This window comes from Impatiens glandulifera, chromosome 1 (assembly GCF_907164915.1).
Source record: "Impatiens glandulifera chromosome 1, dImpGla2.1, whole genome shotgun sequence".
NCBI classification, from domain to species: domain Eukaryota; kingdom Viridiplantae; phylum Streptophyta; class Magnoliopsida; order Ericales; family Balsaminaceae; genus Impatiens; species Impatiens glandulifera.
In genome coordinates this window covers 100750497-100764139 of record NC_061862.1, presented here as the reverse complement: position 1 = coordinate 100764139, position 13643 = coordinate 100750497, and the positions used below count along the sequence as shown (strand labels likewise).

The following is a 13643-nucleotide window of genomic DNA, read 5'->3' as shown; positions in this document are numbered from 1 at the left end:
AAATAAACTTAACCAATTCTTAGACAGTTTGTTGGAGGATTTTCTCTAAGTAAAACGTTGGCAACTCCCAATTTGAATTTGAATTCGCGCGGTTCGGGGGGCACTTTAGGTTGTAGAGCTAGCCACTAGGATTTGAATTCTCTTGATTGACACCTCACAACTTAGACCTTGGTTGACATGATCTAAGTTGTTGGTTGAAAACTTAATATGTTTGATTTTTTTTCAAATTCAAATTTCTTCTTGGCTCCAAATAGCACACGTCTTGCTTTTGACTTCAAGTTGACCGAATTTGGGAGTTGATTTGGAAGCTCTTTTTGAATTTACGATTGGAGTCGGTTGGAATCGGTCGAACCGGTCAGACTCTTGGTCGGACCGGTCGGACCCGATCGGACTCTTGATCGAATCGGTCAGACCGGTCAGACTCTTGGTCGGACCCGATCGGACTCTCGGTCCGATCGGACTCTCGGTCAGGTTCGATTTCTTTCTTTCAAGTTCAGTCCTTATCTTTTCCAGACCTACAAAATTGAGAAAAGTGTTAATAATTAATCAATTATAATCAATTGTAACTAACATCTAACTACCTAACAAAAGACTTATTAGTCTTATAAAATTAATTTGTTATAATTAACTTTCTAAAACAACTCACTTTAAACTAACTAATTAATTTCTAAACTAACTAACTAAATTAATAATTAAACAAAGAGAAAAGACTTAGTCTTATACCCAATTATAATTTTCCTAAGAATCTAAATTGACTAACAATTTACTACTAAAATAAACTATTAATCTTAAGAAATAAAACAAGTCAACATTAAGTCATTAAAAATTAATTTATTAAAATTAATTAAAACAAAAATTTTATTAAAAACATTTGTTTTTAATTTTTGAAATTTATTTAATACTTATGATAATTTTTAAATAAGCCGACTTAAAAAAATCTTAAATATCCTAAGTATAATAATAACTCAGACTATTTCAATATAGACTATTTCAATATAGACTATTTCAATATAGACTATTTTCAGCTTAACTTATTAAAAATCTCAAATCAATCAATCTTTAAAACTAATTAACACCTCAATTGTTTCAAAATTAATTGTTCATTTAATAATCCATACAATGGGCGCATATATGAATTTTAAATAGCAATAGGCTTGAAATTTATATAAAAAGAGACGGTATAATTAGTGAGTGAAAAATGAGTGTCTACAAATTTCGTGTTTGTATTCTTGTAAAAGAAAATTAAATAAAAGGAGCCAAAAGGGAAAAGAAACAAGAAAAAATAAGTCTTTAAAGTTAAAAATAGACTAAGATCCAGTATCGAGAGAGGGCAAGAGCTTCAACCACCCATCTAAGGACTAGAAGATTAGAGGTCCCAGAAGTCAGCTCATATGATAGTCATTGCACCCTCTCGACTGATTCAAAGACTGAGAATGTGCCAACAACACTAACAGAGAAGACTAACACCCTGGAAGTAGAACGTTGACAGACCGCTATTTGTTGGCAAAGTGTTGATGGAACGCGGCCCAACGGCTATCCCGCGACCTTAGCGACCGCGACCGTCTTCCCCAGATTCATTGTATACACCGCACAACAACCAAGAACTATTAAGAATGGATTAACAAATATAGTATATTCATGGTACATAATCTTGATACAAGGAAGGAGTTTATTCAACAAAAGAAAATTATATATTTTTGTGTATAATCTTGATATTTGGAAATAAGATTAACACAAAAGAAAGTAGATCTTTTGTTATGGAAATAAAATTAAGAAATATGGTAAGAATATTTTGGAAGATCTTTGAGATATTTGGACAAGATATTGATATTAACATAATTGGGGTTTATTTAAAGGTGCAGTCAGACACTTTAGAAAGTCAAGTATTTTCCTTGAGAGCATCGCTTCCTTGTGAGTTGTGTGTGAGATTTCATTATGAGAGAAACATTGTAAAACTCCTATAATAATTTTGATAATAAATTTGAGAGTCTCTTGTGCTTAAAAAGTGGATGTAGACCTATTTTGACCGAACCACTATAAAGATTGTGTTTGTGTTCTTTAGTTGCTTTCTTTCGTTTCCACAATTGTTCGATGTTGTTATTGTTCTTGCATTAAGGGATACTTTTGTTGGGTTTTGCAATAGAAAAACTACGGATCTTCTTAGAAATCAAACATGTAACAAATCAGTTTCCAAATCGTCTATGACGAGCAACAGATTTACCAAGAACTGAAATAGCACAAAGTAATAAACGACAACACAATATACGTGGTTCAATCAAAATCGACCTACGTCCACGGGAGGGATAAGTTTCACTAAATCAAACAAATGTCAATAGTAGAAATTTACATGCCCTGCTCTCAAATGAAAGAAGTGATTACACTAGGAATGATTGGAATCCTCCACAATCAAAAGCTCCCCCAACCTCTCACTCTAGATCAGCCAAAGAACAAGAAGTAGAAAAAACCCTAAATCTGTTCACTCTCTCTCAACCTTACTGTGTTATGAGAAAAATACCAAAAAAAAATATTTATACTCTAACCCGTTTTCATAACAGAAAACTCTGACCCATTTATCCGAAATTTAATACTCGCCCGCAATGGCAAGGAACACCTCAACAACTTCATCTTTTGGTATCCCAACAAGTGGTATTAGAGCTGCTCCCAACAAGTTGTATTAGAGCAAGGTCGTTCGAGAGGAGAGGAAGCTGCAAAGCTTGGATGATCAGAGCGAGGTTGTTCGAGGGTTCTTAAAAAGTTCTATGGAGGATTCCAAAAGATGTCTAAGTCGTAGTTCGTGTTGATATGAATGACTGTAAAGTTTGATGTGGAAGAAGTACGAGTTACTTGATGTCCAAGGAACAAACCAAGAGGGCAGATTGTACACAAGAAGACAATGGAGAAGACATATTTGTAAGAGGTAAACAACATCATGAGAAAGAAGGTAGAGTAGTAAGAGATCTAAGTCTATGTTGAAGACTAAAGAAAGGGTGAAATGCTTTCGGTGTTAAGATGAAAGACATTTCAGAAAAGACTATCTAAAACTAAAGAAGCATAAGGTTATGTTTTGAAGGTAAGAGATGGACCATTGGTAGTGAGCAAGTTACTATCTCCAATGTCACTCAATATATATATATATATATATATATATATATATATATATATATATATATATATATATATATATATATATATATATATATATATATATATATATATATCAAAGTTTTGACATTTGAGGCTTGGCCTCAAAGGATTGCAAGAATTGGATTAGAAAGGAGTTTTTTGGTGCAAAACCTTTAACTCATGATAATGCAAGGGAAGCTGAATCCAACGGAAAATATATTTTCTTTATTGGATTTCAGAAAATTTCAAAGGGTATAAATTTTGACTAAAAGAAGGTGAGATAAGTTATGCTAGGTCAAGATGTAAAGTTTGACAAAGTTGGATCACACACAATGAAGACGCAAGTAATGATTCAAGGGGAATCACATATGTCATAAAAAATGTACATTGTCAATGGAGAATTGTCATGGGACCAATAAAAAAATTAACACAACAAATCTTATCAAAAAGGCATTTACTAATGACAACATTGTCGACGTGTTGACAAGGCAATCCTTCGTGCCAAAATTGCTAGATTGTATTTAGTTGGCGGGTGATTAAGGATTGGCATATTGCTAGTTAACACACAATATGAACGAAAGACCAAGAATAGGAAGACCAATAGAAGACACTTATAAATTTAGATGGAGACATCATGAATCAACTCTCAAACGAACCAAGAAGAAAGTATTGCATTATCTTTCAATGTGAGAAGATGAATAAGACCTTGAGTGAGATTCCTAGTCATGAATAAAGGGGCTAGATGGGAGGCTCGGTTAATTCAAATTTGATGATTTGGGTACTTATTTTGTTCTATCTTAGTTGTTCATGCATTGTGGATCATAGTTAATATTAATGAGATGATTGATTTGTCATTTTATTGAGAAGAGGATTGAGACCTTGAATGAGATTCTTAGTCATGAAAAAGGGGCTAGATGAGAGACTCGATCAATTCGAAGACGAATGAGTTCATTTAATTGGCATTTGATGCGAGAAGATGAATGAGACCTTGAATGTAATTCATAGTCATGAAAAATGGGTTAGATGAGAGGCTCGATCAATTCAAATGGATCGTGATTTCTTTCAAAGAAACTATGAAGCATGGTGAAAACAATTAAAGATAATTAGAGAAGTATGCGGTTCAAGTTGGTTGAGTGTGCAAAGTTCAAGGCAAGATGGGTGACAAATGTTTGTCTAAATCTTGAGCTTGAGTAAAGAGATGCCGTTGGATACCTAATTATTTAGACGATGTAAGTTTGTCTTGGTCTTGTCAACTTTCAATCAGTATCTAACTTTGAGGATGTAGACGATGGATGTTCGTCTGGGGTGCCCTCAATTTTCGACAGATATCTAATTTTGAAAATGTAGACAATGGAAGTTCGTCTTAGGTCTTCTCAACTTTTGATCAATATCTTACTTTGAGGAAGTAGACGATGGATGTTTGTCTAGGGTGTCCTCGGTTTTCGACAGATATTTGATTTTGAAAATGTAGACGATGGAAGATTGTCTTGGGTATTCTCGACTTAGATCAATATCTTATTTTGAGAAAGTAAACGATGGATGTTCGTCTTGGATATCCTCGGTTTCGGTAGATATCTAATTTTGAAAAAGTAGACAATGGATGTTTGTCTTGGGTCTTCTTGGTTTTTGATTGGTATCTTATTTTGAGGAGTAGGCAATGTAAGTTCGTTCTGGGTGTCCTCAGTTTTTTACATATATCTCATTTTGAAAAGAAAGAAGACAATAGAGAAGGAGGCAAATCAAGACGAAGCCATGTGTTAAGAAGAAAAATATATGTTTCTTCAACTACTTTATACTCCTTAAATACCTATGATTAGGTATTTCTAAAATTTGTGAACATACATTCCATATGTATGTACTATCTTTCATGATGATGTTGTTCTTGAGGATTTAGGTAATCTATCAAATTGTAAATTTTAGAGACAAGAACAAGACAAAGAGAGGGAGACGAATCAAGATGAAGGCGGGTGTTAGGAAGAAAAAACATTTTTCTTCAACTAATTTCTCTTCACTCCATAGATACCTAAGTTTAGGTATTTCCACCATTGGTAAAGATACATTTTATATGTATGTACCATCTTTGATTATGATGATGTTTTTGAAGGTTTATATAATTTGTTAGATTATAAATTTATTTTGAAAAAACATTGTGTAACACATTATATGTGATATAGTGGATGATTTAGGCGGCTTAAGGGTCTCGTGGCTTTATTCTTGCCGAAGGGTTTTCTACGCTAAAGTTCGATGTGGGGTTGTACATCGAGAGGAGCATAATTGAGCATAGAGAAATTGTTACCAAGAAGGTGACAATGTTGTTGATATGATGGCGGATCCTAGATTTGGGATTTGGGAGTTATGGAACTTTGTTTGTTGACAAAGAAAAATAATGGAAGACAAGACAAAGATAACTTGTAAATCAAGGTGGAGTGTTGAGAATGGATTTACAAATATAGTATATTCATGGTACACAATCTTGGTACAATTAAAGAGTATATTCAACAAAAGGAAATTATATCTTTTTGTGTATAATCTTAATATTTGGAAATAAGATTAACACAAAAGGAAAATAGATCTTTTGTTATGGAAATAAAATTAGGAAATGTGGTAAGAATATTTTGGAAGATCTTCGAGAGATTTGGACAAGATATTGATATTGACCATATTGGGACTTATTTAAAGGTGTAGTTAGGCACTTTAGAAAGCCAAGTTTTTGCCTTGAGAGCATCGCTTCCTTGTGAGTTGTGTGTGAGATTTCATTATGAGAGAAACATTGTAATACTCCTATAATAATATTGATAATAAGTTGAGAGCCTTTTGTGCTTCAAAAGTGAATGTAGGTCTGTTTTGGCCGAACCACTATAAAGATTGTGTTTGCGTTCTTTAGTTATTTTCTTTCGTTTATGTAATTATTCGATGTTGTTATTGTTGTTCTTGCATTAAGGGATACTTCATTTCCTGGTATCCCAACCAGAACGACCCATTTCAAAATCTCAATTTTGTCCAAACACAACCATTTAAGGTGAGGCCGATTCCATTAGAAAGCTGGGAAGTAGAGGATCTCAGCCTAATCCTCTAGAAGCATCGACGAGCGAGGTAGGTGCGTCGCTCATAAAAACACAAAAGGGTCACCATATTGAAATTTAAAAAATTCAAGACCCCCGGCTATAAATTAGACCGCGAGGATCATTAAAAAGGTTAGGAACTTCCTAAGGATCTTCTAGACCAAGAATTAGAACCTTTATTGTCCGAACAGAAATTCGTCATTAAAGTCGGAGCTTCAAGCTTATGAAATCTTGGAATTCTCAAAGAAGGCTTCTATGTAATTTTAGTAGTCGTCCCAGTCGTTTAGGAGACTTCTTAAAGTGTTTGTAAGTCGCGATTCACCTTTTATTTACAAGTTCTTAGTTCATATTTGCTTTCAAATAATTGAGCTTGTTTGTGTAAGTGTTGTTCTTGCTTTTTCTTTCACTCCAATTGCATAATTCAATTGTAATGTGAATTTAAAGTTATCTAACACAGATTAGATTCACTTAATTCTCTTTAAATTAGATTTACCCATTTTCAAACAAACCAAAAAATGTGGATTATCGTCCTCGGGCTCCAATTTGAGGGCGATGATCCATGAATGTTTAGAAACCAATTTAAAAACTATTACAATCAAATCCAGCATCTGTAATTACAGCTTGATAGGTTTTTAGTAAATAAGAAAGTTTTTAAAAAATAAAAGGTAAACAAAAAACAGTGGGGTGTTTATATTGAATGACGTGCTTAGATTGATCTAGGTAGATTCTAAATGACCTAAAGAATGTCTCCACAACCGAAAATCGAGTGTACAGTATGATTTTAAAAAATCATTCAATCATCTTTTTCCTTATATTAGGTTTCCTTCAATAGCATACCAAATTTTATTTCAACAAAAAGTTATTTTATTCTAGTTATGTTCATTTCTAATAACACATCAAACTAATTAAATTATACTAATTATTTTATTATGATATAAATTAATTTAGTTACATTATTATTAATTTATATAAAATATTATATAACCAAATGATTAACATGATTTATTGAATTTCATTAATAAAATTTATGAAAATTTTAATAGAAAACATTATTTAAAATAAATATTTGTATATAAATAAATTTTAATTAAGTTTAAATATAAAAAAATTACCTTGATAAACTAATAATTAATTAGAGAGAAAAATAGTTTAGATTGTAATAACGATGGAAATATATAAAAAAAAAAAAAAAAAAAAATTGTTATCTTGTGGGGTTAGGTTAACTTTCCACCTAAAAAAATAAAAAATTTAAATTTAATATATATTGTGGGGAGGGAGATTGGGGATAGAAAATGAACAAACCGACATAAATTCATTAATAAGTGCACATATTTGTTTAATTTTCCAGAATATTCTTGAGAGAAGGAGATAACAATTTCATATGTTAAGTGCATTATAAATAAATAAATGTAAAGTTTTTATCCATTTTATATGTTCCTACACATTAAAACTACTTTTTCTAAAAACTTAAGATACTAAAAAAAATGATTGGATATATATGTTAAACCTTATAATTTTAATTATTAGTTAGAATTGAATTTGATAATAAAAAAAATATTTAAATTATCTTAATGAGTTTTATCTAACACTAAAATAAAATAAAAACAAATAAATTTATTGAAAATGAGAACATTTGTGTAAGAATTCAATTGTAATTAATATTTATTTTTATAATTTTAATTCAATCTATTAAAACAATAAAGATTAGGTATAACTAAATAAATCTGGCCAACACGATCTGATCCATCACCCAACATGTTTCTAAAAAATCTTACAAATATCTTAGGAATATCTTATTATTATTAAATTTTTTTATAAATTATAAAACATTAACAAAAGTCCTAATTTTATTTTCATTTAAGTTGTTATTAATAAAAATCTAACCTAAGACAAAAAAAAATAACCATGAAATAAAAAAATCTCACAATATCAAAATTTACTTTTCAAACATTTTTTTTTATCTAATAGCTTATGAACTTATTAGAATTACAATAAATATAAATAAACTTATTTTATTTATTGAATTTAATAAAATCTCGACTACTTTTCAAATTTTACAACAACTAATAGCTTATGATTTAAATTAAATTATGTTGTCAATTTTTTTATCAACTTTTTAATATGTGTTTAAATAATAAATAAATACTTAATTAAAATAAAATAAAAAATCATTTCAAACTAAATAAATATTCCAAAAATTAAAAGTAAAAGGAAGATCCTTTTATATAAGTATGTTGAAATGCTATTTTGGAGCAGTAATCTACAATATCTGGAAAGAAAGAAATTCAAAAATTTACAGTGGAAGAAGTAGAACCGCTGAAGATATTTGGAGAGATATAACTTCAGATAGAAATGCACTCATTCAATCCTGGAGAAGAATCGAAAGGAATGAAGAGAATAGAAAGTTCTGCTAGATATAGAATATTTCATTTGAGAAAGTCATAAGTAGAATAAAAGTAAAAACGCTGTAGGCTCTAATTGATTATTGTTATTGTCTGTAATTCAATTACCGTTTCATTGTCAAATCTAGAAATTGTCTAGATCTGATCTTAAACTTTTATATTTTTTTCCTTCTTTTGAGTTTTTTTAATGAAATGGCACTAAGCTGTTTTCCAAAAAAAATAATATTCCAAAAATTATTTCAAACATTATAACAATATTCATAATCTTTCTAAATTTTGTAAAAGTTCACTTCAATTATCTAGTAAATTTGACTATGATCATAATTATATATTTTTTAATTGAATTCAAATAATTAAATAAACAAGTAATATATTTAAATAACACAAATAAGTAATTAAACATGTCATTTAATTTAAACCAGATAATATTAAATATACCTTAATTATTTATATATATATTATCAGATTTAATAATTTTTTATTTATTCAAATCTTCTTCTTCAATTCAAATAAATAATAGGTGCAATAAAAGTTAAAATAATAAAATAATAACCAGGCCTCCTCTGCCACGTGTGTGGTCGGTATTCCTTCTCCTTTGCCAGCTTCTCTCTCTCCCTCCACATATAAATTAGTGGTGAATGGTGACTAGAATGAAGTAAAATCCAAATCTCTCTATTTTCTTCTTTCTTAGAATCCCTCAGAATCATACAGAAGCTTATGGTTTCCGCCATAACAAAGATTTCTTCATCGATCTCCTAAAAAAATGGAACTTCAAGGCCTCAATATTCAGCAATCAGATGATTCAGCAATATTTGAAACACCCAATCTGAATTCTAATTCATCTAATGTTGGATGGATGTCAGATGATCCAAGTAAGAAGATCCGTAAACCTTATACTATCACCAAGTCCAGAGAAAGCTGGACTGAGCAAGAGCATGACAAGTTTCTCGAAGCCTTACAGCTGTGAGTTAAATTATAAACTGTTCATTTATTTGCATTGGTTGGTTGAGACCATCTTCTTTATTTTCTGATTCAATCTGTTTTTCATTTCAATTTCTTGGGTCAGATTTGATCGTGATTGGAAAAAGATCGAAGCTTTTGTTGGGTCAAAGACTGTAATTCAGGTAACTTCTGATCAAGCTTGCTCAATTCAACTTTGTATTTAACATTTTGTTTTGATTACCTGATAATTCTCCCTTGAGATATGATTTACCTGTAGATGTCAGTTCTCTTGCACTTTGATTTCATTCATCCTCCATTAAAAGCCCAAAACTGTGATTATTCAGCGAACAATGTCTTATGAGTGCTAATTTGTTCCAATTTTTGTACCAATCTATATTATTTCAAATAAGGTCAATTAAATCCACCAGCTAGCTCAAGTGACCAAGTTCTTACCTATATTTGAGGTTCGATTCCTACTAAGAACCCTCTGATTTAGAGGGGGTCATAGCTTTGCGGTTGTGCTAGCCATCTCGGAGTAAACCCGGGTCGTAGAAAAAAGAAATAAGGTCAATTGATAATAATAACCCCATTCCCCAGTCCACCCATTGTTCCTAAAACCCAACAATTGACATTGGCATCACCCAATTGAAATTGAGCAAATTCCACAAATCCTTTAGGCATAGGCAGCAACATCTACTAACCAGAGTGAACCCTTTCTTCTTAAGTAAGTCCTAAGCGAGGATACTAATTTTGTGGAGTTTATGTCCAATTGGAGCATGATTATGATGAAGTCACCCATCTTTGCAATTTCAAGGCTAGATGAAAACCCATGGTTGTTTGTTTGTTTGGTTTTTTTGATTGTTGTACTCATGTTCTTTTATTCCGTGTGTGTGATTTCCATTTTGTCAATTCCTTTTGTTAAGACAAAGGTTTGTTTTGCCTTAATACTAAACTCGTGTAGTTTTTTCCTTGGTTTTTTTTTTTTTAATGAAATGACGTAAAAGTCGTTTTCCAAAAAATAAAAGTGAGGATACTAATCTATAAGAACGCAATTTGGCCCTAGAAGTAGTGATGATGATCTGTAATTGGGTTATGAACCTTTTTTTGTGTGTGGAGTCTAGCACATCGTCATGACTTCCCACTTCAATAGTGGGAATGGAAAGGGACACCTCACCTCTTAGAGCTTGTTTGATCTTGGTTTATTTGTTTTTTTGTATAAATAATTCTTTAATCAAATCATCAATAAAAATATCAGATTGCCCCTACTTTAGTTTTTATAAATATTAAATACAAAAGTATATTTTAATAATTTAACACAAATAACCTACTTTTTCATCAAACTAGATGGATTTGTTAGGTTATGTGTTGTTGTTACTAAAAGCCAATCCTTTGCAGATTCGAAGCCATGCTCAAAAGTACTTTCTGAAGGTTCAGAAGAGTGGAACAAACGAACATGTACCACCACCTCGGCCAAAGAGGAAAGCTAATCATCCATATCCACAGAAGGCATCAAGAAATGGTTAGTTGCTTCAACTTTTAAATTTTTAGTTATGTCCTCTTTGGGGGATTTTGGTTGGTTGGAAATAACTGACTGAAGATCTTTCTTACTCATATTTGTGTTTACTTATTGCAGCCCCAACTATGTCTCAAGGTTCAGTGCCTCTTCCAGATATTGGATATAATAATATAGCATCATTGGCAGTACCTCTAGACCCTAGTGATTGTACTGAAACTTTGTCATCTTGGTCTAATGTTCCTTTGCCAAAAGGTTTTTTACTTGTTTCCTTTTTCAGTGTATTCACTTTTATTTCTCAAGTAGCTTATGGTGAATTATGACAATTCTGTGCCTAAATTGTGCAGTGGAAGGATGTCTAAGTGAGCTGACTATGGTGAATAATGATCATGGAAGTAGCAATTCTCGAGAAAACGCCTTTGACATAGATGGAACTGTAGGAAAGTTCGCCTGGCCTGTGAGAGGTATATAGAATTTGTTGTTAAGATTCTAGATTTTCTTTAAGATGTCTATATATATCATGGTTCTGGAAATTTGAGAACACCAAATGCCTGTTTGATCTGTTTTTGTTTTTATGAAAAAAGTGGTTTATTTGGGTCAGTTTGATCAAAATATTCGTAGTATCTAATATTTTAAAATGTTATAAAGAATAAAGTAACGGTGTTTTGGTGATTTGATGAGGAGATATATCCAAATAAACCACATCAAAGAAGCCCTAAAAATTAGGAGAATAGAAGCCTTAGGGCTTTGTTGGACATTATCTCATCATTTGTCACTTCTTTCATTGAATCATTCAAAACATCAACTAAATATCCTTATTTCATTTCTTATAAAATTTTAAAATATTAAATATTAGGGATATTTAAGTTATTTTTATCTAAATAAACCCCTTTTCACATGACTATTACTATTGGTTTTTGTAAGATTTCATATTCAATTTTCATCTTTTTCCAATTTAAAATTAAAGCTATATTTATTTGCATGTAAATGCAGCTATGCCAGATTTTGCCCAAGTATACAGCTTTATTGGCAGTGTCTTTGATCCAAATGCTTCTGATGATCATCTTCAACAATTGAAGACGATGGACCCAATAAATCTTGAGACGGTATGCCACTTTTTAACTCCTTTAAGAGCTTAATTCTAAAGCATATATGTATATGAGTATGCAATAAATGTGATGTTATCCAACAGGTCTTACTGCTGATGAAGAACCTCTCTTCCAATTTGTCAAACCCCGACTTTGAGGATCATGTAAGTCAATTAATTGGCATCTCCTTTATGATGATTTCATTGATAAAACGCAAAAGATTAGATTACCTTTGAGGCTTTAACCATCAGTTGCTCTTAACTCATTTATCCACTTCCCACTTGTGTTTTTGCTCTGTTATCCTTTTTGTTCTTATTTTAAGGAAACAGATCTTTCAGAATTGTATCTGAAATAAACTGCTTACGCCATAAAATAAAAATGTTTAGTTATCTGGTTGTATTGTCTGTTTACTGGGATGAAATCATTTGTTTAATGCACATAATCTATTTATTGTTGATCCCCTTTAACTAATTCAGAAGTTCTCATTTTGCCGGTTGAATTGATGCAGAAGAAACTGCTTTCTTCGATTGATATCGAATCTGAGAAAGTAAAATGTGGTACCCTTTATAACAAAGAACGACTCGCAAGACCAGAGAATGCTATCCCTTCGATGTAGTATGTAAGCTCTCCACAACTAATACTTATGTCAGATTTACGATACATTTATGGATGTGCCCTTGGATGCAATGATTTGTTCATACACGGGTATGTAGATATGTATAATATGGATTTGGATTTGGAGGCCTAGAATCATCGAGTCACTGTCGAACCTTTTGTGTGTTTTGTATTGAAAAGACACCATACAACAACTATAGAAGTTGGTGATAAATGTCTGATCAGTTCACTAGAGATTTTTTTATTTTATTTGTAATAAACTATAATGTTGAATTTAGGAAGGCCTTGAAATAAGTTCATTTTGTTGTTAATTGTAATATGAATCCATGTTATGTTTGAATTGTTTACTTTACTGCCTTTTTGTTTGGCCTTTTAACTGTTGTTTTAGGTTTTTACCTACTCTGTTTGGATGTGGTGGTTTTGGCTGACCATTTGTTCTTTGGATATATTTTTTGGGATAAAATGTTACCTGAACACAATTCAATAATTAAGTTAGGCTGAATTGGTAAAATTGTCATCAAATGTTTATTAAATAATATACTTTGTTTAAAATAAAAGGCATGTTTAAAGCTTAAATTGAATCAAAATGGAATCTGAAAGTTTTAAATAATTCATAAGTTAATTTATGTTTTTGGCTGGGAAAGTAATATATTTATGGAAAATTAAATGAATGTAACTAGATTCCTTATTTTTTATAACTCTGAAATTTTCTATGGACATACTGTACATTTTGTAAAAAAAAATGCATTGATGGTATGAATTATTAAATTATTGTGTTTAAATTTTTACAAAAAATAACGTGACAACGGTAGCCCGCAGATACACTTAACCAGGCGTTAGACATGTTCGAACTTAGGGTTAATATTAATCTCTTGTTACCGCTTTAGGTTAGAAGACC

The 13643-nt window shown here is 31.2% G+C and overlaps 1 protein-coding gene across 1 annotated transcript; it reads left to right on the top strand.

The window, feature by feature from the left end:
- Positions 1-9241: 9241 nt before the first annotated feature.
- LOC124919422 (protein REVEILLE 6-like) lies at positions 9242-13085 on the top strand. Its single transcript, XM_047459658.1, has 8 exons — positions 9242-9550; positions 9654-9711; positions 10925-11048; positions 11163-11297; positions 11390-11506; positions 12036-12148; positions 12235-12294; positions 12639-13085. Exons 1-8 carry the CDS (start codon positions 9351-9353, stop codon positions 12744-12746), a joined length of 915 nt encoding a protein of 304 aa, XP_047315614.1. The 5' UTR covers positions 9242-9350; the 3' UTR covers positions 12747-13085.
- Positions 13086-13643: the final 558 nt, after the last annotated feature.